The sequence below is a fragment of the Carassius auratus genome, unplaced genomic scaffold, assembly GCF_003368295.1.
Source record: "Carassius auratus strain Wakin unplaced genomic scaffold, ASM336829v1 scaf_tig00011483, whole genome shotgun sequence".
NCBI classification, from domain to species: Eukaryota; Metazoa; Chordata; class Actinopteri; order Cypriniformes; family Cyprinidae; genus Carassius; species Carassius auratus.
This window is the reverse complement of record NW_020524209.1, coordinates 242,144-268,884: the sequence shown is the minus strand read 5'-3', so window position 1 is coordinate 268,884 and position 26,741 is coordinate 242,144. Positions and strand designations below refer to the sequence as shown.

Below are 26,741 nucleotides of genomic sequence, written 5' to 3'. Positions count from 1 at the left end.
GCTGCCACAACGTCCCCTGTTTCTCCTTTAGCGGGAGATTAATGGCTGGTATTGTGGAGGGGGCCTTATGCTAAAGGGCCAGACTGGAGAGGGCCTGATGTGGCCTGGTTGTTGCATATGCATATATACCTCCAAAGATCCCGTCCAATGCTTCAGGCCCAAAGATGGCCAAAACTTTCTCTTCCTCTTAGGTGAGAGAAGGAACTGAAATGATAACCCCAACCAATCTTGTCTGCAGCCCTCCGTTTTGTCAAACTTGCGTTCCTCCACTTATTCCTGACTTCTTCTGGGCTTTATACACATATAGCCAGCAGCATTTATTTTTTTGAGTAATTTCTGCCCAGTTTTCCTTTTTGTCAGCATTCTACGTATAATGCTGTGTTTCAGCCACCTCCTCCAAAGAACTGCAATTTCTTGCTTTGAAAATTAGGGTTTTCGTGTCATTGTACCTCCCTGCGAATTAATGCAGCCTCCTCATCTACAGGATCCCTTATACAAAGACATGCCATTGTTGTCACATTTACTCTGTCTGCATGATGAAAATTATCACTATGTGCCTAAGTGGTCCAATGAGAAAAATAATAAGAATCAGAAATAGCTTTATTGCAAAGTATGCTTGCGCATACAAGGAATATGTTTTAGTGATATAAGCTTTCAGTACACAGAGACAACATACAGACAAAAAAAACATGTAGATATAAATAGACCAATATTTAAAAAAATAGATAAAAAATAAGTAAATTGTTTGAATGGCTGAACCAAACCAGACAGTGATTGAAGTGCACAGGGCAGACTTAATGATGGCTGGGTAGAACTGTTTCAGCATCTCCTGTGGCAGGTTAAACTTCCTCACCTGGCGAAGAAAGTATAAGATTTGTTGGGCCAATGGAATCAATGTGATTGTCCCACTTCAGGTCCTAAGAGATGGTGGTTCCCAGGAATCTGAATGACTCCACTGCAGCCATAGTGCTGTCTATGATGGTGAGTGGGGGGGGAGTGCAGGGGGGTTTCTCCTGAAGTAGACTATCATCTTCACTGTTTTGAGTGTGTTCAGCTCCAGGTTGTTAAGACTGCACCAGACAACCAGCTGATTAATATCTTGTCTGTAAGCAGACTCGTCACTGTCAGGGATGAGACCAATGACTATAGTGTCGTCTGCAAACTTCAGGAGCTTGACAGAGAGGTCTTTAGAGGTACAGTCTTTAGTGTACAGGGAGAAGAGCAGTGGGGAGAGAACACATCCCTGAGGGGCACCAGGTTGGTGAAAATGCAGGAAGGGGGAGGGGGGGGGGGTTGGTCAGAACAGGTGTGGAGGGGGTTAAAATCTACAATAAAATTTATTCAGGTCTTCAGCAAGTTGTTGATTCACTTCAGTGCAAGAGGATGGTGTCTTGTAGCTTGTGATGGCTTTCAGACCTCTCCATACTGAAGGTGAGTCATTGGAAATTAACTGATCTTCCAACTTTTTATCGTAGGTCCTTTTAGCCACTCTAATCTCCTTATTCAGTGTGTTCCTGGCCATTAAGTCCTGTTATCTTGGGTTTATTTGGAACGGGGATGGTGATGGAGTCATTGGAAGTAAACTGGTCTTCTAACTTTTTAGCTCTAATCTCTTTGTTCAGTGTGTTCCTGGCCTGATTGTACAAGACTCTGTCCCCATTTCTGTAGGCATCCTCTTTGGCCTGACAAAGATGTCTAAGTTTTACTGTAAACCATGGCTAATCATTGTTGAATGTTAAATAAGTCCTGCTATGAATGCATATATCCTCACAGAAACTAATATAGGATGTTACAGTTTCTTTGTCCAGATCGGTAGTAGCTGCTTCAAAAACACTCCAATCAAGTGAGGTTGAAACATTCTTTTAAAGCACCCTCTGTTTCGTTGGTCCATCTCTTTACAGTCTTTTCTACATGTTTAGAAGATTTACGTTTTTACCTGTAAATTGGTATAAGATGAACCAGGGAGTGAACAGACAGACCCAAAGCTGCCTGTGAGACAGAGTGATAAGCATCTTTTATTGCTGTGTAACAGTGATCTTTTATATTACTGTCTCTGGTGGGACATGTGATGTGCTGTCAGTATTTTGGTAGTTCATGGGAAAGATTTGCTTAATTAAAGTCCCCGAGAATGATTAAAACAGAGTCAGAGTGTTGTTGTTCTGTCTCTGATCAGTGAATTTCTGTAAAGCTGAGCTCACCTGCGCTTGCGGAGAAATGTTAACACTCATATGAATAAACAAATGAATCTCCTGAGGAGAATAGAACAGCTTGCAGTTAATAAAGAGCGCTTCTAGATCAGGACTTCTTTAACACAGTTAATCCATTCTCCACCTTTCACTGATGTAAAAGCATGTCCCGCCGCCGTGTGATTTCCCCGTCGATTCTGTGTCACAATCTGCTCTAAACAGCTGAAAGCTGGGCAGATGGAGTACACTGTCCGGAATGGCATCATTCAGCCAGATTTACGTGAAAGACAGAGCAGCAGATAATTTCCAGTCTGTGAAATTGTGAATTTTATGAAATATTTTCTAAGGCCATGTCATGTGTGTTTTTAGAGTAGCCTTATCTGATTGATTTATGTCACTTTTCATCTGCTCTGCTCTGTCTGTGTTTTTGGCTCTGAATACTCCCCCATTCATGATTCTATTGTTCTCACAAAACAAGTCTTTCACACCTCCGCCAGGTATGACACATTATTTGCTTTATTCTTTTATCATTATTATTTTGTTTTTATTTCACCTTTATTAGCCTTTTTTGTGGTACTTAAAGCTTTACAAAGCCACCAAGCTGCAATCTCACTTCAGTCTCAGTATGCATTTACCCCATATTTATCAAAAGTCTCACTATAAAAATACAACATTTTTTTACGATCTTACATTAATTATTATGACAGAAATGCATTATAAAAAACAAATGCACCTGTTATTAGAAGCATTAGAGCTAACGTCAGCATCAAGCTACATTAGACAATTTATGAATTTATTAGTACACTTTTACTCAAAACTCACTTTAAACCCCGCTTGAGTGTTTGTAATAACATACTTTTGCAATCACGGGTGGAATTTGGTCGTTTACATCCAGTCCCTACAGAAAAACGCGGATTCTTTTTGTGATTGTTGCGGGCAAAAATCCTTGATTTTGCGGCACATTTTCTTAAAAATTGTGATGGAATATGTGGGATATTTTTGCAATTTTAATGCGATGAAATTGCGTGAACTTGCAAAAACTGCGGTTTGATGAAAAAAGGGTGATTCCCCCAACACCTTTTTCTCACTAGGCTACTACCTTAATGTAAAGAATAATTACTTCCTATGATAAGCGAGCATACTAAATCACAGAATATTTAAGTTGCAATCTCTTACTGCAACGTAAATTATTTTACATACTACTAATATAATTACAACTGTAAGTTTTTGGTACTGTTCTGTAAGAAAAAGTGCAATCCTACAACTGTAAAGTTGCATCAACTTCTGAATGAAACTACAACAGTGTTAGTAGCGTAGTGAGAAGGGGGTGTTGGGGGAATCACCTTTTTTTCTCTATTTCATCAAACCGCAGTTTTCGCAAGTTCTCACAATATAATTTGGCTCCACTGTCATCTAACAAATCGGGAAACTGCTTCACGCGTTTTTTTTTGCGCTTATTTTTGTTAGCAAATAAGAATGATTTGCGCGCTTCAAGTTTCACCCTGGTTTCACTACCGCGGAGTTTGCAGATGATGTTCACGTCACGTAATTACTTCACTTCATAAGGTTCCCATGGCAATAGGAGGAAAATGGCCCTTTACTTGTGTGAAGTAAACGCAAAATTTTTCAACTTTCTGCTAATATAAATGTGAGTTTTTTGCAACGAAAATACAGGGATTATGAAATCATGCTAGCCCCGCGTATTTTGCTTTCTGAAATCGGCAATTTATGCGGCAAAAGAGCGGCGTATTTGAAAAAATGCGACCCCGCATAAATATGCGGCCTTTGGCTGATTATGCATTAAATCAAGTGATCGCATAATCGCGTTTTTCTGGAGGGACTGTACAACGCTGCACAAGTTTTTATATTTTTTATAAAAATGCCTCAGATCTCAAGAAAATTTAATACCAAGCTTTACTACCGTAATCGCAGGTTTATTATTTGAATATTTGGACCCACATTATATTAAGTTGTCTTAACTACTATCTACTTACATTTTAATTAATAATTTAGTACAATGTACTTATTGTGTACATACAAGTTTTTACATTGTACTTATATTTAAAAAAAACGACATGTAATTACATCTGTATTTAATTTCTGTAATTACATTTATAATTACACTGTTGACCCATAGTTTACACCTTAATCCACCCTTAAACTTACCCATACCTCCAACCCTCTCCCTAAGCTTACCCCACTTCAATAGCAGCAAAAGTGTTTTACAATACAATATGAACACAATAAGTACATTGTACTTCTTTTTTATGTACGTACATAGTAGTTAAGGCCACCTAATATAAAGTGGGACTGAATATTTTGTGTGTACAGAGGTGTATCAGTGTTGTTATGGGCACATAACAACCACAAAGTATACACGAACCATATGACACGATGTTACAGTGTCCGGTTATGACACTCTAAAGATTGACAAGGCGAAGGACCAATCAGAGTGTGTCTGACACACAGCATGAGCACACAGGACTGCAGACTCACACAGATCACTGGGAGAGGCTATTTATCATCAGATCGCGTAAATCAGTGGAAAATTAAAAGAAATTATGATTCTGTCTGAAGAAATATGAAGTAAACATCAGTAAATATATCCATATATCCCCACGGATATGCATCTTTGGTCTATAAATCCTTATTGACGCTGTTCAGTGAGTCTATGTGAACAAAAATAAACCGCTGCTGACGTGACTGAATATGAGTGAGTGGTGAATTTCTGTTCAAAATGTGGCATAATACGGATTTATTATTTTGCACTCCTGACATAAATTACTAAATAACTGTCACTGCAACAATGTTTTGCAAAGTTTGTCCAGATCAAGTAAGAGAGTGATGTTTAACATGCTGTGAAAGTGAAACATTAATAATCTGGGGCCGTCGCCGATCCTTGAACGCAAAGGGGTTAATGATGCATTTGTAAATGATGATAAACGCAGACAAAGGCTGCAGACAGCACTCCTTGTTTGTTATTGGTCCCACTTTATATTAGGTTTTTATCGTTAATTGACTCCAGAGGGTTAAGGGACTGCACTTAATTTAAATAAGAATAATTAAATCATTTAATTTAATTATTTAGCCTGACATGTTAACTGTTCCAAAATGTTTTCTGTTTCTTAAAAATAAAATGTATTGTGTTCCGTGGGGAAAAAAGTGGTTGTTTTACCCAGACATTTAAAAATAAAATATTTTAGAGCTGTAATTGCGATACTGTAATATTTTTATCTAAGGTTATCATACCATCAGAATCTCATACCAGACCATACCTACTACAGACATCTGTATAAATATGACAAAATGCCTGCAAATGCTGTTTTTGTCTCTAGTTTTGGAATTCCATTTAGAGCAGATGTAACATTTGACAAAATTCTACAGCCATTTACTGTGGCAACATTTTGTTAACTATTTTATGGAAAACCATTACCTCAGTATCTCCAGTTTAGAGTTTGGACTCTTAAGTCCATCAGAAAGAAGCTTCACTCCTGAATCCTGCAGGTCATTGTTACTCAGATCCAGCTCTCTCAGGACAGAGTTTGATGTTTGTAAAACTGATGACAAATTCTCACAAGAATGAGCAGTGAGGTTACAGATGGAAAATCTGAACAAGAAGAACACAGTAGCTGGGTAAAGAATAAATCCTAACAGTGTGATTTTTTTAGTAATTATTTTGCAAACAATGTAAAATAATTGATGAAACATTTCAAACTTAAACCTCAGTATCTCCAGCTTAGTGTTTGGATTCTTCAGTCCACCAGAAAGCAGCCTCACTCCTGAATCCTGCAGGTCATTGTTACTCAGGTCCAGCTCTCTCAAACAGGTGTTTGATGATTGTAAAACTGATGACAAACTCTTACAAGATTGAGCAGTGAGATTACAGATGGAAAGTCTGAACAAGAAGAACAAAGTAACTGCATACAGAATAAATCTTAACAGTGTTTTTTTATAATTAACCTCTAACAGAATTAATAAAATATTTGAAGCTCAAACCTCAATATCTCAAGCTTAGAGTTTGGACTCTTCAGTCCTTTAGAAAGCAGCCTCACTCCTGAATCCTGCAGGTCATTGTTCCTCAGGTCCAGCACATTTAGATGGGAATTTGAGGATTGTAAAGCTGAAGACAAACTCTCACAGGACCGAGCAGTGAGATAACACCCACATAATCTGTGTAAAGAACAAAACAAACAGCGAAATTAATGTGAATTTATGAGGTTATGTCGTTTATAATCTGCAGTACGATTGTGTTAAATACAGTGTAATTGGTAACACTTTATAATACTTTTATAATACTTATACAATCACAATAATACATAACTCATAAAACTATTGTAGTTCATTGGTAGTTTATAAATTGTAGTAATAACATTTATAGATTATATAGAAATAGTGAGTTCATCATTCGCCACTGTAATAAAGTTTTCCTGTTTAATTAGCTCATATGTAAAGAATTAGATGATTCCAAGATGATCTTGGAAAATCTGAAAAAAACATTAAATGCTTTAACCTGAGCACCCCCCATTATGGGACTCACAGCTGAAAGTGCTTCACCTAACTTATAATTGTAACAGTTTCCTACTTCGGGGTGTTACAAACATAATTTTGGTGTATTTGGAAAGAAGACCCTTTGGGCTTTAGTTTTTATCAACCAGATTTGATAATGCTCAAACATATTAAAATTTATAGACACTGAAGTGCCTTGAAATTTTTTTTACCACACTTAAATATTTTTTATTTGATATAAAATGATATAAAAATACATGAAATGAGTCCTGGAGCAATCTAGAAAAGTAATGGGTTGAAAGCCACATGTCTCATGAGTTTCTATTTCAAATCTGAATAAGATATCATGAAAAATGAGACTCCTGCAAATATTTTTATGAGACTATGTCTACATCCCCACCCCCCAAATATAAAAAAATATATATTTCCCTATAGTATTGAAGGCTTCTACAAACTATTTAGTCAGTAAACATACCACTGCATAGTTTTTTCTATTATAGAACACTAGACAGAAACTTAACCATCATATAAGTGATTTGTTTGAGCACTAGAAAAATACAATAAGAATAATTTGAGTAAGAAAAGAAAGAATACTAAGAAAAATAAAAAAATATTTAGCTTTGTTTGCCAATTACAAAAAAAAAAAACAGAGATTTCTAGAAATGCAGCATTAACAATGAATTACGATGCAAATAAGTACTGATGTGCTGATGGCCACTTATACAGATGGTAATAACACAAATGCGCCATAAAGTAAATAATCCACTCTCTCTATTCATATAGATGCGTTCACTTTGATAGTCAAGATCATACTGTAATAGCGAGCTGATCTGAGATGATTTGCACTCAAACAGATGGTAATCATGCAGATACATTCACATTCAACATAAAACACGCTCTCACATATATAAAAACTGTTGAAAAAGAAAAAAAGATATAGGTGATTGCTATAAGTTCACCCTCCGGTGGATTGCCTCATTCGGTTTGTGACACTGTACACTGCAAAACCATGCCGTTTTTTTACTACCAAGACGCAGTTTCTGACCGTGAGTTATTACATAATGGACGCAAACTGTTTACATTTCATTTCTTCAGCGACAGAACTAAGGAATTATGATCCATAATACGTCATTGCTACATTGGACTAAACGTGCTTCATGAGATGTTGTTCAGTTGACCCTTACCTTTCTAACTAAACTGGGATTTACAGCTGTGGATGTGTTTATGACTCGTTATTATGACGCATCTGGTATGTACTGCGTTTCTAATGTTCATGTTTTTATATGTACTGCTTACACAAATGTAGCAAATATAGGCTTTATAAACTTTCCATTGAAAAACAGCGCTCTGTCATCGATGCTTGAGGCTTAGATCTTTATAATGATACATCGATTGTCAAGATTAAATTTGTTCAGTTTCATTTAATCTATTCATAAACACTGACACGTGGAGGTTGAGGGGCGTTCAGGACGCCGGCATCGGGGTGCAGGCTAAGAGGTTGTCTTGTTGTTTGAAGTCGATTAGCATTTTCTCCTGAGAACCCAGAAAATAACTTATTTTAGACTTTCAGTTTTGATCGTACAGATAAGAGCAATACATCAATCTAATCTGTAAAGGATTTACTTTGTGCATTTATAAAATAAAGATAACAAACAAGGTGTGCTGTCTCATCGTTGATCTTCATTTACAAATGCGTCTGTAATAGAGTAAAAACTCCATAATCACGGGAAGAAGGAGGCGAGAACCGGCGGACAATAAAAACCAAAACTTTAATAATAAAATAAACACAAAACGGGGGGGGGGGACCGCTCACAGTGACCTGCAGGAACCTGGGGGTAGGACAGATGAGGTGAGAGAAAAGGAGATGGAAGGATGCGGAGCGACAGAGACGAGAAAGGGGAGAGAGAGAAAAAATATTGTTCCGGTTCCCAGACACGCTGCCAATCGGCCCTCCACCAGCTGGGTGATCTCCTCCGTGGTGCCTGGTGGTAGCACTGGACAGCCTTCGGCGGACGGCACGACACTCCACGGCCGCCTGGTCGACGCCGACGGCTGGCAGGAGTCCCCTATTCCCAGCTCCTCCCCATTCAGGCAGAAGGCAGCCGCCCCTCCACGTCGCGGGCGGCCGGCAGTGAGCTCGTCCATCCCCGGCAACTCACTCAAGTCCACGGCCTCCATGGCGGCACACTCCCTCACCCTGCTCGATGGCACTGCGGATTGACCACAGCGGCGAGGGATCTTCAGCAGCACGTCCCTCCTTCTCCCAGATTTCAGCACCATTTTAAAAGATTAAAAACTCCATAGTCACAGGACAATCAAAATCAAAACTTTAATAATCAAATTTACACAAAACACGCGCGACAGCCCCTCACGGACGGAAGTTGTGAACAAAACCAAACACAAAATAAAATCCATGCCTGGTCCTCTCTCGTCCTTCACTGTCGTCGCTCCTCTTTTGTATCCTTCCGATCTCCTCCATGGGACTCGAGACCATTCCCATGACTCTCGACCCCACCCCACTCGTCACAGTAACTCAGTGAATACTCAATGAAGAGACATGAGACATATATCTATAGAAAGCTTGACATGTCTACTTTTAAACTAAATAAGTCCTGCCAAAAACAAATATTCTGTGATAAAGTAATCCATATGAAAACATTGCAATGTCTGTTTTGCACATCTCCCTTCATTATCTTCTAATATGACCGGGCCCCGCGCTGAACACCATATTCAAATTATAATGTTTCACTGAAGTGCGTGTCTTAAATACACCCACACAACAGAAGACAACGCATCGAGACTGTTCTTCAAGTTATTTTTATTTTACCGTTTGCTTCGTAATGAGTGGAATAAGACATAATTCACCCCAAAAAGATGTGATTTGGACCTCAGGATTTGAGATTTGGATTTCCTCAGAAAAAAAGGAATGAAGCACTTTATTCAGCGGAAAGATTTTGAAACACCTTAAAGCTGCAGCTTGGACAGTGAAGGACCCAGGGTGATAGGGTGTTTCGGGTCTTTGATCTTCAGACACCCTCACCTGGGCGACCCAACCGGTGTTGATCAGGACCCGGTTTGTGTCCAAGCAGCGCGCTACTCCATACTTCTCCCCTTTTGATCCATAAGCACCTTGAGTCTTTTTTGGTGGCCTCACTGATGTTTTTATTGGCTGCAGCCTACTTCTATTGGCTCACAGCGGGCCCTCCATCCACTCCCTCTGCGGCCCCGTCCACACGGAGACGCGTTTCTGTGAATACGCACAAATTTTTTAGCGGATAGGCATTTCGTCCACACGCATCCAGCGTTTTCGTAAGGTGAAACCGCTATTTTTTTTAAACCGGGTCCCAAAGTGGATAAATTTGAAAACGCCTTCTTTGCGTTTTCGTCTCGACGGCTAATCCATATATTTTCAGAAACGATGACGTCATCAGCCCACGTCTCCCCCCTAGTCAGACACCTCTACGTCATGTAACAGCAACAAAAACATGTACAAACACTGAACGATTGTCTTTTTATTAACTAACATTAACACAGATTAATAAATGTATTATTCCAAGTTCGATTGTGTACCACGCGCAAGGTTTATGAGCATAGTCCAAGTCTTCTTCTCTGTTTTTAGTGTATCTCTGTGTCAGAATTACAGCGCCACATACTGGTCTGGCATGTATACTAAATCAGTTTCGTGTGGATGCGGATATTTCTTGAGACGAGGAAAAAAAAGATTGGATTGGGGTAAGCTACTTCTCCGTGTGGACGGGGCCTGCATGCCTCAACCAACTCAAGATATTTGGCCTTCTTCCTTTAGAAAGCCTCCTCCATCCTGTCCTCCCAGGGGACAGTGAGTTCCACTGTACAAACTGTATGTTCTGTACCCTAACTCTACCTCTAATCATAACTGGTGTATTTAAACAATGTGATCTAATGAGTATTTGTATATTGCATTTTGTCAGCATTATGTCATTTCATATTTTAAGTGGTTATGTTTAGGTTTGTGTATATACTTCTTGTATCTGTAAATATATCTGTAAAAATAACTTTGATAACACCATAATATGTACAGATTAAACATTTTACCACAATTTATAGCCATTATTAAATAAAACATTAAATTCGTTTTTAATAGATATCACCCAATAGTAGTACTGCTTTTTGTACAGAATTTATGTGCCACATACATTATAAAGCACTTTCAACACTTTCAAGTGGAACCATTACAATATGTCTGTCCCCTGCAAAATTTCAGGATCTTACTGTTATGGCATTCTGATTTCATGCATTACAGTCTTAACAAAAATGTTTCTAAACAGTACCAGAAAAGAATCTTCAGCTTGAAACTATAGCAGAACCCTTTTTGGTGATAAATAGAATCCTTTTTATAGGCTTCCACAAAGAACCATACTTGAAAAGTTATACATAGAACCTTAATGGTATTATAAATTAGATTTTTTTAATGATGGTTTATTTTCATTAATTTGCAAATTAGGATTTTTATATGAATAATATAAGTATTAATAATTTTATTTGTATATATTATTTATAACTATTGTTTTTTATACCCCTTTATCTGCCTAGTTTTAAATCGGTAACACTTTATGATAACATTCAGTTATAAGTAAATTATACATTATTAATTATTGATGACTAATCATTTACAAAACATAAATATACATTCATAAATGATTAACTATTGTTAAGTTAACATTTTAGTAATGTTTAATTCAGTTATAAGTCACTTATAAGTTATTAGTTAATGATGAATGAATCATTTACAAAACATAACTTAACATTCATAAATTATTAATAAGGGGTATGCTAACAATTTATACATGTTATCTTAAAAAAATAAATCTTGAAATAAATCAAACAGATCATTAGTAGATAGTTTATAAGTTATTAGTTTATAAATTATTTATCCATTATAAATCAATTAAGTATTTATGTCAAAATAGTTTTGTATCATTATCTCAATAAAAAATTGTTAATCATGAACAAATGATGAACAAACCATTACTAAATTATCGGTATATGATTAATTGAAGAAGTTGGAAACTGGTCTGTGTTCAAAAGCACAAATATGCAGGTATGCTAAAACACTATTTTTTAAAAAGAGTAATTTATTTGTTCTGAAATAGATATACATTTATAAATGCCTTAGTCAGGTTATTCCAGTGAGTTGTGTTAAATCCTTTCTCTATTCTGTGTGTAGTGTGGTGAATCTTGGGATAAAATAAACCTCTCAACCGGGGTTACCTTCAACTCCATGTGTGTCAGAGAAGACAGCTGTCTATACCCTGACCAGTCAGCACTTACCCTGCAGTACGCACTACAAAGTGTTCATAATAAATAATTTACAAAGCTTTCTGCATCCTCTAATCTAAATTGTAAACTACTCATTACTTGTAAATGTGTTACATATCATTTGCAGATCTTCCTGTTACATGATTCATCTCATTATATCACTTTACCCAAGCTTGAACTTAATTTTTTGTATATATAAATAAATTAACACTCTGCCACAATTTAATTAGTACTTAATTTTTTTTTTCTTATTTCTTACGTAGTCCATTATTTTGTGCATTTTATTCCAAGTCTTCAGAAGTAGTACGATACAATATTGTAGTAGTAGCCCTTTATTGTCACTAGTCACAAGTACCAGCGAAATTAGCCATCAACCTGTCCATACATACATACATACATACAATATGACAGTGGGGTAGACAGGACAGGAAGACAGGGTATTTGAGGAAGAAATAAGTACAGCATAACATTAGGTAATTGAGGAGAAAAAAACCAACACCCAGACTATGCTCCTTATGGTAGCACAGTATGAGAACAGGAAAAACACCTCAGCACAAAAAGCACATAATCAATACACCATAGACACATGACTTTGCAACTGGGTACGGAACTTGGGGTGGTTGAGGTTATCAAGCGCAGGCAAACAGCCATCCGGTCCCAGCAGCTTGAAAGCGCTAGTCACAGACCCGCCTGCCAGACTGGAGGAACAAAGCGGCGAAGGCGGGGAATGGGGGTTGGGAGGGTGAATGCATATCTGTATATGTGTAAGAGTTTGTGTATTTGTAGGCCTGGAGAGTTGAGACTCTCTCTAGATGCCTCAGTCCGCAGATTTTACAGCGTCACAGCAAGTTGCCATGGAGACGTCCTTGGTCAGGTCCTAGATAGAGTCAACAATCAGCAGGTGTCTGAGGAATGCAAGAGAAGTCAAGCTGTCCTGCTCGCCTGGGAGATTTTTGTCATCCAGCCAAGGCTGGTAAAGAAAGCCAAAAGAAGATAAGATACCAGTTGTTTGGTCTAGTAGCCACATTTCTTTTCCCGGTCACTATGATTTTTAATTTGTCCATTGGTCTCCAAATTCTCCAATTTCTTTTCCAAATCCGTGAGCTACTTCATGATGTTATCCATATTGCGGTTAATAGTCTCAGTCTCAATGCTGACCGCTCTGCCCAATGCTTCAATCATGACGGACAGACTTGTGAGGCTTTGGACAGCTGTTCCCGTCTTCTTAATTTTCTGATAACCCAGGGCAAAGCCTAATCCAATCAGCAGAAGACCTGTTATCATGGTTCTGAATAGGTAGATGTCTTCAATGTCCTCCACGGAAAGAGTCGCCAGACACACGACCCGCCAATTCGCCCACGCGTCCATCGTGTAGCCAGCTGCAAACGTTCCGGCAGGGCAGTCAGGTTCCCCCGAACCCAGGCTTCTCGTCAAGAAGATGGTGTCAATTGCGTTGAGAGACCAGTTTATCAGATCCATATTCCAGTTTAGGAGAGCAGTGCAGAGAGAGTCTCTCAAGTAGACAAGACAAGAGAAAAACAAGCGAAGCAAAGAAAGGCAGGGAGGGAGAGGAAAGAAATGCGACCGCCTCCGTTGAGAGCAAGAGAGAAGGGAGAATAGCACCATGTAAGAAAAAGATTTGTTTGCTGTAATATAATCATTATACATTAATAACAGTACATAGCTGCTGACTCATCCGTTAACTTAAAATTTTCCAAATTGGCACTTCAACACAACGACACTGGTTTGCGACAGTGACATCAAACCTCGCTCCTTATTGGCTGTCACTTGTGATTTGCAACCACCATAAATTGTTTGCGACATGCCAAATTTGAGTTGAGTAGTGTTGAGTGAGATGCAGCGTGATGATTTTGAGGATGGAATTGCAGATCAGGAGAATGTTTGCAGCGATTTAACACTTTAATTTAATTTTGTAACTCACACAAAATTGTTTTTCTGACAGAACACTGGTAATGTATCATACACAACATTTTATCTGTTCTGTATACTGCTTTTTGTAATGTTTTAAATAAATGATTGTGACTAACGTACATTTATCTGTCTGTCACACTTTGTATATTGTCAAAATGGTTATGTTTAAGATTATACGGAGGAGTGGGGAGCTTAAAATTATCCTTTTTATACAATAGTATATTAACTTAGATGACAGTCACTGTCAATATATGTATATATTGTTTTTTTATTTTTGTGAAGTGGCTAAAAAGTTGTTTATAAGAAATGAGTTAGTGCTCAAAGATATTTATATAATACTAAAATATATTTGTATAAAAATATTTATAATTTAAATATCATATAAGGGACTCATTTCATTTTAGAATAGGGGATTCAGAAACTTTCGCCAGTCATTAAAATGGAATTCACAGTTTAACACGGAATGTCACGGAATTTCTCAAATTTTGAATTAATCAAAAGTAGGTAATTATATTTACAGATACTAGTTCATATCATGTTTTAATTTAAGTGTAAAGCAGCAAAAGTTTATTTAAATATGGATCCTGTATGTTCTGCCTGTCTCTGTCAATGGATGGTGCAGATGCGGGTTTAAACACACACTGAAGCGCCTGACGCTTGTGGTAATTTCTATGTCTGCCATCTAATTAAATGAGGACGTAAGCAGATGAACAACATCTCCAGAACTGCTCTGAGAGTCACGTTTTTTCACTTGAAATTCATGTTTTATGCCTTTTTAATTATTAAAACCACTGTAATAATTAAACCACTGTAGGTGTCATTTGATAACCAGAAAAATTTAAATACACAACACAGAATTTCTAAAGAAAAAAAAATCATAAGGAAAAAATGTAATTAATAAATTAAGTTGTGTTATGCATTCAAATAGTTAGACATGCTAAAACACTGAATTTGAAGAATAATATGGTAAGGAAAAAAAAAACATATGATGGGGCCTTAACATATATATATTTTTTTAACTTTTAAGTGAAAGTGACATTCAGCCAAGTATGGTGACCCATACTCAGAATTTGTGCTCTGCATTTAACCCATCTGAAATGCACACACACACACACACACACACACACTCACACTGTGAGCACACACCCGGAGCAGTGGGCAGCCATTTATGCTGCGGCGCCCGGGGAGCAGTTGGGGGTTCGATGCCTTGCTCAAGGGCACCTAAGTCGTGGTATTGAAGGTGGAGAGAGAGCTGTTCATGCACAACCGCCACCCACAATTCCATCCGGCCCGAGACTAGAACTCACAACCCTTCGATTGGGAGTCCAACCCTCTAACCATTAGGCCACGACTTCCCCCAAATAATCAATAAAAATTTTAATAAATTTATGTGAAAATGTATACTGTTCATAGATCGATTACAAAACTATACATGTATTCCAAGGGCAGGCTCTAAGATGGTTTAGATCCTACCTGTCCCATCACTACCATTTTGTTATTTAAATGGGGTGTCATCTCAGTTATCACCAGTAAAATATGGAGTGCCACAATGATCCATCCTAGGTCCCCTTCTATTTTCAATATACCCCTTGGCAATATTATTAGAAAATACGGGATTAGCTTCCACTGTTATGCTGACGATACTCAACTATATATCTCAATGAGACCAGATGAAACTTCTCAATTATCTAAGCTAACAGAGTGTGTTAAAAATGTCAAAGATTGGAAGACCATTAATTTTCTCCAATTAAATTCAGATAAGACGGAGATATTCATTACTGGACCAAAAAAACACTACACAGAATCCTGTAGATTTAAATTTCCTGCCTCCTCCTTCCCGTGCTTATGAAGTTTTTATATTGTTACATGGATGCTGTAGGGAGGAGGGTGCCTTTTCCTTTGTATTGTACATGTTTTTCTCCTTGTTTGAGGATTAGATCGGGAGTGAGTGTATGATTTTGTTGTTGATTTTCTTTTGTTTGATAGGTTTAGAAAGAATCTATCCCCTAGAACAGATATACTTTTGTTTGTTGTTTTCCATTGTTCCCACTCCTGAAGTTTTTTAATTTTAAATTCTTTTATTTGAGAATTATGTATGCTCTCAGAGCTCTTAATAAAACCTTTTATAAGGGATCTTGTGGTAGTTGTTGTTATGTTGTGGCAGTGGCTCGGGCAAATGCTCTTCTTAAACCCTCAATAATGTTACGTTACCTTTAAACCCCTAGACATTTAAGAGGTAACTGTATTTTAATAGACTGAATGATGCACTGAAAGAGCACACTCTAAATGTGCATGCATGCTAGAATTCACATAATGTACACACTGTAGGTGTTTTGGTAGTTTTTTTGCATTGTGAGAAAAAGAGTCACTTGTCATGGAATATTACTTAACTATACAGGTGCTTCTTAATAAATTAGAATGTCGTGGAAAAGTTAATTTATTTCAGTAAATCAACTTAAATTGTGAAATCCATGAATTAAATAAATACAATGCACACAGACTGAAGTAGTTTAAGTCTTTGGTTATTTTGTGATGATTTTGGCTCACAATAAAAATCAATTCACAATCTCAATTTTTTTTAATACTTCATAAAACCAATTAAAAAAACATTAAGTGAATTGTTGGCCTTCAGGAAAGTATGTTTATTTACTGTACATGTACTCAATATTTGGTAGGGTCTTCGGCGTGGCATGGAGGTGATCAGTTTGTGGCACTGCTGAGGTGGTCTGGAAGCCCAGGTTTCTTTGACAGTGGCCTTCAGCTCATCTGCATTGTTTGGTCTCTTGTTTCTCATCTTCCTCTTGACAATACCTCATAGATTCTCTCTGGGGTTCAGGTCTGGTGAGTTTGCTGGCCAGTAATTTACACCATGGTCATTTGACCAGCTTTTGCTGCTTTTGGCAGTGTGGGATGACACCAGCATCTTCAAAAAGCTGGTCAGCAGAAGGAAGCATGAAGTGCTCCAAAATGTCTGAGTAGAGAGGTGCAGTGACTTTGGTTTTCAAAAAAAAAACACAGTAGACCAACACCAGCAGATGACATTGCACCCCAAATCATAACACAGGACTTGGGCTATGAGCTCAGACTCTAGGATCTTGTTTTCCAAATGAAATACAAAACTTGCCATCATCTGGACAAAGGATCTTGGCCCAATAACAAGTCCATTTCTTCTTCTCCTTAGCCCAGGTAAGGCACCTCTGATTTTGTCTTTGGTTCAGGAGTGGCTTAACAAGAGAAATACAACAACTGTAGCCAAATTCCTTGACACTTCTGTGTGTGGTGGCTCTTGATGCCTTGGCCCCAGCCTCACTCCATTCCTTGTGAAGTTCTCTTAAACTCTTTAATTCAATTTGCTTTACAATCCTTATAAGGTTGCGATTCTCTCGGTGGTTGTGCATCTTTTTTTCTACACTTTTTCACTCCAGTCAACTTCCTGTTAACATGCTTGAATACAGCACTCTGTAAACAGCCAGCTTATTGGCAATGGATTTTTGTGACTTACACTCCTTGTGAAGGGTGTCAAGGATTGTCAAAGACCATTTTGAAGGCTTAGGAAACATTTGCAGGCGTTTTGAGTTGATTAGCTGATTGGCATGTAAGAATAAAAAGTAAGTAAAAAAAAACATTTTAAACTAGCTAGAAGGCTGATAATCTTTAGCTCGACCTATATAATAATAATTATTCTGCTGAGTTACGATGCCTTTCTCCCCTTTGCGTGTATGTGCAGCACAGCAGTGCAATGCACTAGGCTGATATGGCTAGGAATTAATACTCTCGTTCCAGGCATAATAATCAAGGAACTTTGCTGCCATAGTGTGCATAGCCACAATGAAATTATGCAGCCCCAGTCTGTTCAGCCACACACTTTCTTGTCTTTCACATTCCAAAAGCTCATCTTCAATGTTTTCTGGTTCAGATAGATAGTTCAGGATCTGCACCAAGGTAAACATCTTCTGATTCATCTCTCACAAATGTCTCCATGGTTGCATGGCACACTCTCTGTGCAAGCAGATGGTCTCGTAGGTTGATGGAAGTCTTATTTTCAGGAGCTGCGTAATATCATTGCACCTCTTGCACCCATGGTACGGCAGCAAAGCTCCTTGATTATTATGCTGGAATAAGAGTATAGTTCCTAGTTATACTGGCCCAGAAAATCACAACTTTTCATTTTCCATCGGTCTTAGTACACAATGTAACTACAGAAGAATCAAATTTTAAATATCAAAACTCTTTGGTCATTTATGAGCGAGATGGTAATGGTCTAATCCGATTCAATGATCTACGCTAAGCTAAGCTAAAAGTGCAACCGCCAGAACCTGGAGATCGGCTGAATGGATTTGAAAATGGTGAAACTCAAATGTTCAACTCTTAAGGAGTTGGAATATTAACTTATTTTCAAATGAAGTGATGTGTTCCCTTTAGAATTTGACTGGAAAGATGATGCACTTTTACATTTTTGTAGGTAAAAATGACCATAAAAGTTAAAAAAAAAAAAGAAAAAGTAAACTTATTGTAAAAGATTCATTTCTATCACTGCTGTGAACTGAACACCACACAGAATATGCAGAATATCAAAAACTTTAGAAGTTAGCTGCCCATGGTAGTCCTTAAAATATCAGCACAATAAAACACACAGCAAAATATAATCTAAGTGATTGACATACCGCCAAGTATGGTTACCCATACTCAGAATTTGTGCTTTTCATTTAACCCATCCAAAGTGAACACACACACACACACACACACATTGTGAACACACACCCGGAGCAGTGTTCATCATTTATGCTGCGGCGCCCGGGGAGCAGTTGGGGGTTCGGTGCCTTGCTCAAGAGCACCTCAGTCGTGGTATTGAAGGTGGAGATTCGAACCCACAACCCTAGGTTTATGAATCAAACTCTCTAACCATTAGGCCACGACTTCCCTAAATTATTATTGTTATCGATAAAATTCCAGAAAATATTAAGATGTGTTTTTGGTCAATATTGCACACCCATAATATATTTAATGTTTTGTTTAGAAAAATTTAAATAAATATGAGTAGCGCCCTTTTTTCCACTTGAGCTTCTGCCCCCTCAAAATGTCTGTGCATGTCCCTTCTGACTCAGAAAATACAAGTGTAGGCTATAAATAACTAATTAAGATATCTCCTTGATATTTTCCCCCTACACATTCATAGTCATTACTTTAGCTGGCAAGCTTATATGCTATAAAGCCTAATAAAAGCCCATTTTTTAGTTTGTTGCATGCCTGTTAATTTGATCGCGCTAGTGGTGCCTTACGCACATATTCATTGGAAACAGTGCAACCCTTCACCGTGACATCCCACACGAGCAGCGGTCGTGTTATGATCATTAGCTGGAGTGCCCATAAACTCCAATAGGGGGCACTCCACTCAGGACTCTGCATTTTTGTTTCCATCCCCTTTTTCAAACTCAATTTCCCATCCTGCCTCATTCTTGGGACTGATTGCACACACACACACCTGCATCTGATTACACACCTGCAGCTAATACACACACACACACACACACACACCCATATAAGCAGTACACTCACGCCAACTTAGGGTGAAGTCTTGTTTAAAAAAAAAAAATGCAGCAAATGAAAATAGGTGATTAATCTGTTAAAATGCAACTTATATATATGACTTGTATATTTTTTTTTCTCACAAACTTAATTTATGTTTGAACGTTACAAAAAAGTTTGTCTGTTTCTTTTATTGATTATCTTTGGGTTAAACCATGATTTAAACAGATACAGCACATTCACACGCAATCGCTTTAGCAATAATGCATTCAACCAAAATGTAATCTTGCAGTGCTACTACATTATCAGTAGGCTATTTGATTTTGAAATCTTGAAGAAATTAATCGATCTGTTTAGATAAAATAACTGACAAAAATGTACTGTTATTTTCCTCACAAACAAAATTTGCACAGCTGATGGGCTAGTATTAACAAAAAATAAATAATAATAAAAAATAATAATATATAATAAAATAAAGGTCTTTCCAGCATTAAGGTAATAACATCACAGTTTTTTTTATCATCTTGTCTCAGTTATAAGTTTATAACTATATTAAAACTTGTTTTGAAAAATTTCTTTGTCATTTGAATATTGATTTTAAAATCGATTTAAATCTGATTTTTTTTTTTTTATTTTAGGCCATATGCTATTGCCCAGCACTAAAAGCAAGTAAAGAAGGCTCCCTTTAAAATCACTTATGTTGTCAGTTAATGAAGCTATTTTTTTACATCGTGTGTATTTTGTTGATAATAATAAGAGAACTTGAGTTTAATTTTGAGGACGTAGAAGAGTTTCAAAGATTTAATCGTGCAGGTTTAATTTTATTCGTTTCTTGTTTTAGGCTAATAATGCATAAATAACGAAATTATACAGTGCTTCATGTTTAAACATGTAACAATTTCTTATTCAGTTTACAGACAAATGTTTTTCCCCAATAAGTTAAAGGACAGGTAACGAATAACAAAAATGCACGTTGTTTTATTAAAGGAAAAAATATATTTATATTGAAAATATAAATTAAAATATAGGCATAATATATGAAAATATTTACATTTTGCATATTAATCCATGTAGCCAACCCCCCTAAAATAGGCTACCACTTTTAATGATCCGATGCAAAGTTAGCCAAAATTTATTTTGAATAATATAACGCATAATTAATATAGTATAAATAATACTGCACACCTTTTAAATGTGTCAAATCTAAAATATGGTTTAATACCATGTAGATTAGAGAAAATATAAACACAGACTCAGGCACAAGCTTGACATTTATCCTGCTTGAATTCGTTCTAAGAAATGCACATAACTTCCTAAGTACCAAACTTTCGTCTGTGGATATTAAATATTTTAACTACAGTGTTTTTCTTTCATTTTTTCCTGACTGAAGCCATCAAATCTAACACGTCAGTGAGGCAAAACTGACGTCTATTAGCGGAAATGTGCTTTGATGCTCTTGTTTGATAACTTGTGGTTAAAGCGTCACTCAGCGGTCAAAGGCTGCAGCGTACGTGCAGCAGTAAAAAGGGCCTTTTGAATGTCTACTTAGTGTATGAGGCGCTAAATGGTTTAGCTCCGGTGTACCTAAATAGCCTTCTACCATGTTACAATCCATCGCGCTCCCTAAGGTCACAAAACGCTGGACTTTTGGTAGTTCCTAGGTTAGCAAAGTCAACTAAAGGAGGTAAAGCTTTTTCACATTTGGCTCCCAAACTGTGGAATAGTTTTCCTGATAATGTTCGGGGTTCAGACACACTCTCTTTGTTTAAATCTAGATTAAAAACCAAGCATTCGTATCAAGCATAATGTATCTTTTAAATTGTGAGTGTAGTTGCATCTGATCAAATGCGCATTCTTATTCTTTAGCTTGGGTTAAACTAATTAATTTTACATTGTTGGATCAGCAGCTATGCTAATGATGTCTCTATCTGTTTTAATTTTTTTCTAGGATTTACAAAAGCTCCAGTCTGGATCCAGAACACCTGAGAAGAGATGATGCTGCCCCCTCAGAGGACCCCAGATGATGCTAACCTAGAATCAACAAACAGAACTAACAAATATTGCTACAAGTGTGACTACAACATATAATAATTATTAATTAGTAATAATATTAAGAATGTTCATCGTCTGGCTGACCATGTCTTGTATTAATTTTTCTAAAAATCCTGTCATACATGCACTAACTGAGAGTCACCACTTATAAGCTACTACTAAATATTGTAGAAACATAATTTTCTGTAAAGTTGCTTTGAAACGATTTGTATTGTAAATAGCGATATACAAATAGACTTCAATTGAAATGAATTGAACTGTTAAAAAGGAGTTGAGAAAACTTACATGGAAAAAAACTTTTTGGAAATTAGTTTACTAAATAATAAACTTGACTGGCTGCTACTTTAAATGGATATTGTTTGTGTTGTTTCTTATTTATTTTTATGTATACTATATAATTTTGTGCAATTACTTGCCTATCAGTTGAGTTTGTGGCAAAACCTTTTGCAGTGTTTACATGTTGTTTCTACCTGCATAAAATTCATTAAATTATGTTTAATTTCATAGGTACAATTTGATTTTAAAATGCATCTACATTTTTTGCATTTTGTGTTTTTCAGTTGAATAAAACACAATTTTCCCCTACATATTTCATCATTGAGGATTTCTTTAAAAAAGTGAACAAATCTCGTCTCGCTCTCGTGAACCCAGTCTCTTGTCTCGTCTCGTGGGATAAGTGTCTCGTCACACCCCTACCCAACAAAATCACTTGCATTTTATGCATCTTATGCACTTTATTCCCATTTCATTTATGGTATTCATTTAGTAGTTGTTGATTACTCTTTTCTGTCTTATTTAAATAAAATCTATTTTATTACACTTGTGTCTTCCTTTTGTTGATGATACAGAAGAGCTTCTACAAGTTAGAGATCCCACCAATCTTTCTAATTGATGTACAAATTACCACACCTTAAGTAACCCAGGATTCAAACGTCATTGGTGATGTGAGTACCCATCACTACACTATTTTGCCTCCCTAGGTTGGCGAAAACAAATGTCACTACAAAAACCATCTAACAACAATTTTCCCAATTATATTACATGATTCTTTTGAAAACTTCTTAGACTACAGATTAATAATGCTAAATGTAGATCAGAAACATCTTTTCATGTCTGTATTGAACAGTCAGCGTCATAGGTTATAGATAGATAATTAGTATGAAAAATAACTATATTTGTAACATTGTTTTTTCTGCTGTTTGTGGTTTTTGATGTTGTTAAAATAACTGTCATCTGCAGCTCTAAACTGTGCCGGTGGCATCCGGAGAGAGAGAACCCGCACGGAGCTGAAAGGTTTCAAATAAAGCGGCTTTTGATTAAAAAACTAGAGGATATAGCGCTGAAAGATATTTATCATAAATGACCCTGAGTGCTTGTTATATGATCTGCTCTCTTGTTTTGATGCATTGTTCATTTAAAATGGTGCTGTGTTATGGCTTGCGGTCCGGATGCGGTCCATCTTTTGAATCAGTTATACAAGTATTTAACCCTCTGGAGTCTAATATAAGTTTTGTCATGCCCTGACATTTGTTCTTTTTTCAGTTTCTTATACACATCTAAATGGGTAAAGTCTAATCTCACTGTAATCAGCACAAACTGGGCCATAATAATATGTGAGCAGTATGTATGTACATGATTGTTTTTGAGAAACAAATTTGAGGACAAAATAAATGTATTTAATTTTATGTTTGTAGTTTAATTATCCCACAACAAAATTTAATATCCAGTTGGGGGAGCAGTTAAACAGTTTATTAGGAACAATCAAAGCTGACTTTCAAACTGATTTTTTTGCATCATTACTCCAGTCACACAATCCTTCAGAAATCCTTTTAACAATTTTATTTTCTAAAAAAAAAAATATATATATATATCATTATTATTATTATTATTATTAAGGTTGAAAAGAGCTGAGAATATTTTTCCAGGTTTTTTAGGGGGGATAAATTGAAAGAACAGCATTGTTCGTTACATTTGTTACATTTACATTTATATTATTTACATCAAGCTTTTGAATTGTATAGTATTGTATACTGTTACTGAAACTTCATAATATTTCACTTGATTATACATTTAGTCAGGAATTATAGTTTGGAAAAAGTCTAACTAGTAAAATGTTTACACGTTATGTGAAAACTAGTACAAGTATATAAATAAATAAAAAGAGACATGTTTATGATCTCTGCTGAATAAAGTACTTCATTCTTTTTTTCTGAGGAAATCGAAATCTCAAATCCTCAACCACATCACATCTTTTCGGGGTGAATTATGTCTTATTCCTCTCATTGCAAAGCAAACAGTAAAATAAAAAGAACTTGAAGAACAGTCTTGCTGTGTTGTACTGTGGTATGGGCGTATTCAAGCCGCGTGCTTCAGTTTGAAACATTAGAATCTGAATAGAGCGTTCAGCGGGGGCCTGATCACATTAGATATAATGAAGGGAGACATGAAAAACGGACATCGCGTTGCTCTCATATGGATTACATTATTACAAAATATCTGTTTTCAGCAGCACTTGTTTAGTCTAAAAGTAGACATGTCAGGCTTTCTATAGATATCTCTCTCATGTCTCATGTTCACAGAGTTACTGTTCATTTTAATGACGTGTTTGTAAATGAAGATCAGCGCAGCCAAAGGCTGCAGACAGCACACCTTGTTTGTTATCTTTATTTTATAAGTGTACAAAGTTCTGTTGTTATTATGTCTGTATACAAAAAAGTAGACCCTTTATAGATAAGTTCTTTTCGGGGTTATCAGGAGAAAATTACTCATAACGCGTATACGCTTTAATCGACTTCAGAGGGTTAAAGATAAAAGGCTCATGTTGCTTTTAAAATTTCGAGTCCTTTTCCTCGAGTCGAGTCAAGGCTGGAATTATTTCAGGTAGACTCTGAATCAAACAATTAAATCCAGTTAATTTATAAAGGATTATCTCATATATTGACATTTTTTATTTATTTAAGTTCTCAACAGTATCTTACTACATCTTGTGAGAGGTTAGGAGTGGTTCAGTGTTTCTGAGTGTCTCCTGTGAGGTTAATGCTAATTTTGCTTTGAGCTAGTTTAAGCTCAATTGTAATACTTTTAAATGAAAAGAATGCAATATTATGTTATATATATATATTACATAAAATTTTATTTTGATTGTCCCCTTGTAACTACATGCCAACTAACTCTCATTTAGAGTATTAGTAGACTTAGGTTAAGGTTAGGGTTGGTAGAATATGTTGACTTATTTGCAAATTTGCTTATAGTCAGCTGAATGTGAAACTATCAGAATAAAGTGTTAGCAGATATACTACTTATACTGCAATGAGTTGCTAAGTTACTTATCAACAGTTGTCTAAAGGGTACCATCAAAATAATCATACTGATATTACAATAAAATGAGTTAAAAGCAAATGTCACATTTCTGTGACTAGTTGTGTGTGTTGATTTCAGAGTTGCAGGTGATTTGTTGATGGGCATGGTTTGCACCTGAATTGGATTATGGCACTTTATAAGGGCCTGAGCCAAACAGACATGTCACACATTATTGTGTGTTGGTTCCTCTTGAGACTTCTGATTAGCTGCTGGGATGTGAGGTGAAGGAGGATCAAAGTGGCCATGGGTTTCACATCCTGACCATCTATCTTCAGTATTTTTCATTGTTAGGATTGTCACTGGCTGAACTTACCTTCATTTGCTGACATACTGATGTACATTTATACTGATGACACATTTACACTTTTTTTAGTGGTTTTAAGTTCAACAAAAATTGTCAAGCTGCAGTTGTGTATGTTGTCTCCCTTATTTTGTTGCGGTTTGGTTATATTTGTAACAATGAATACACATTCAACTGATTTAATATCTGATTTTATGTCTGTTTGAGAAAAAAAAAATTAGAATCACGACTTTGAGTCTTAAAAACATACAGACAAAACCAAATTAAACTGTGAGGCTTGTCACGATACACTGATGAGTAAAGATGCAAAACGATCAATCTGTGCAAAAAAACTGAAGAGTATTTGTGGGTGGGTTGGGGGGGGGGGGGGGGGGGGGGTTTACCTCGGATTTCCACCCCAATGACTGAACTGTCCTGAGCACGTCCTGAGTGTGTTCTCAACAGCTGGAGCCTGACATATCTTTTTAAGTGCATTACTGCTACCTAACTCTCAAATGGACCACTGACACTCTATCTACAATCTCAATTAGGAGTGTCAATGTCCACTTGAGAGATAGATAAACATCTAATTTTATCTATCCCTTTAACATAAAGCAACAACTTAGGATTTTTTTAGGGTAAAGTTGTAGTTAATACTGAATAAGTGTTCCCTATACTAAAGTGTTACTCTTTATTTAAAGCAGACAAAAACCACTTATAAATATTGTGATCACATTATTAAGCCTTTTGGATGAATTAATGATTTGTCATTTTAAGGTAAAAACAGTAATAAGATGTACTAAATTATTGTGCAGATCTTAAAAAAATATCTTAAAGGCAAGGTATGAGACTTCTAATACAATATAACTATGGGAAATATAATACATTGTAACTCGAATGGATGCAACATGTTCATTGTGTGTTATAAATCATCATACTCTTAAAAGCTATAACCACAAAAAGCAAATGATGTTACTGATGAAGTGAAAAAAATCTATTGTAATTAAATTTATAAGGAAAAGGAAACATTTTTTAAAGTTCACTGAAACATAATGTTCAAAGTCATTAAGAAATGTAGGCATCATTTCATTCTCATACCTGGAAAACAGCTTCACAAAATCCCAGGTTTTCCAGTATGGTTGGGAAGCATGAATGTTTTCTCATCAGTTTTTTTTTTTAAATAGGCATTGCCTGTTTTGTGTTCTTGGAGAAAAAGCCACTGACACAATCGTACTACAATATAGACAGGAACAAATATCTGCTAGATATAGTTAAGAAACACCTATTCTTCCACATATTTGAACATAACGAGTCAGTAAATGTGAATGTCAAACCTCAATATGTCCAGTTGACAATGTGAACTCTTCAGTCCACCAGAGAGCAGCTTCACTCCTGAATCCAGCAGGTGATTGTTACTCAGGTCTAGCTCTGTCAGATGAGAGTTTGAAGATTGTAGAGCAGAAGACACAGTTTCACAGCATGTTTCATCAAGTCGACAGCTGTCAAAACTGCCAAAACAGAATGTTCAACAAGATTATTTCCTGATGTTCAATGATTCTGCAATAACTTATTGTGGCCTTAATAATCAGGACAGGGAACTA

General features: G+C 36.5%; 1 protein-coding gene across 2 annotated transcripts in view; it reads right to left on the bottom strand.

The window, feature by feature from the left end:
• The window catches only part of LOC113073160 (NACHT, LRR and PYD domains-containing protein 3-like), a 66,955-nt gene that overhangs the window by 11,792 nt on the left and 28,422 nt on the right, over nt 1-26,741 (bottom strand). For both annotated transcript variants that reach the window (XM_026246030.1, XM_026246031.1), the window contains 4 exons: nt 26,475-26,648; nt 6,183-6,356; nt 5,908-6,081; nt 5,620-5,793 (listed from right to left, as the gene is read on the bottom strand). In XM_026246030.1, the coding sequence (XP_026101815.1) occupies nt 5,620-5,793; nt 5,908-6,081; nt 6,183-6,356; nt 26,475-26,648 (696 nt within the window). The remainder of the gene's footprint in view (nt 1-5,619; nt 5,794-5,907; nt 6,082-6,182; nt 6,357-26,474; nt 26,649-26,741) is intronic.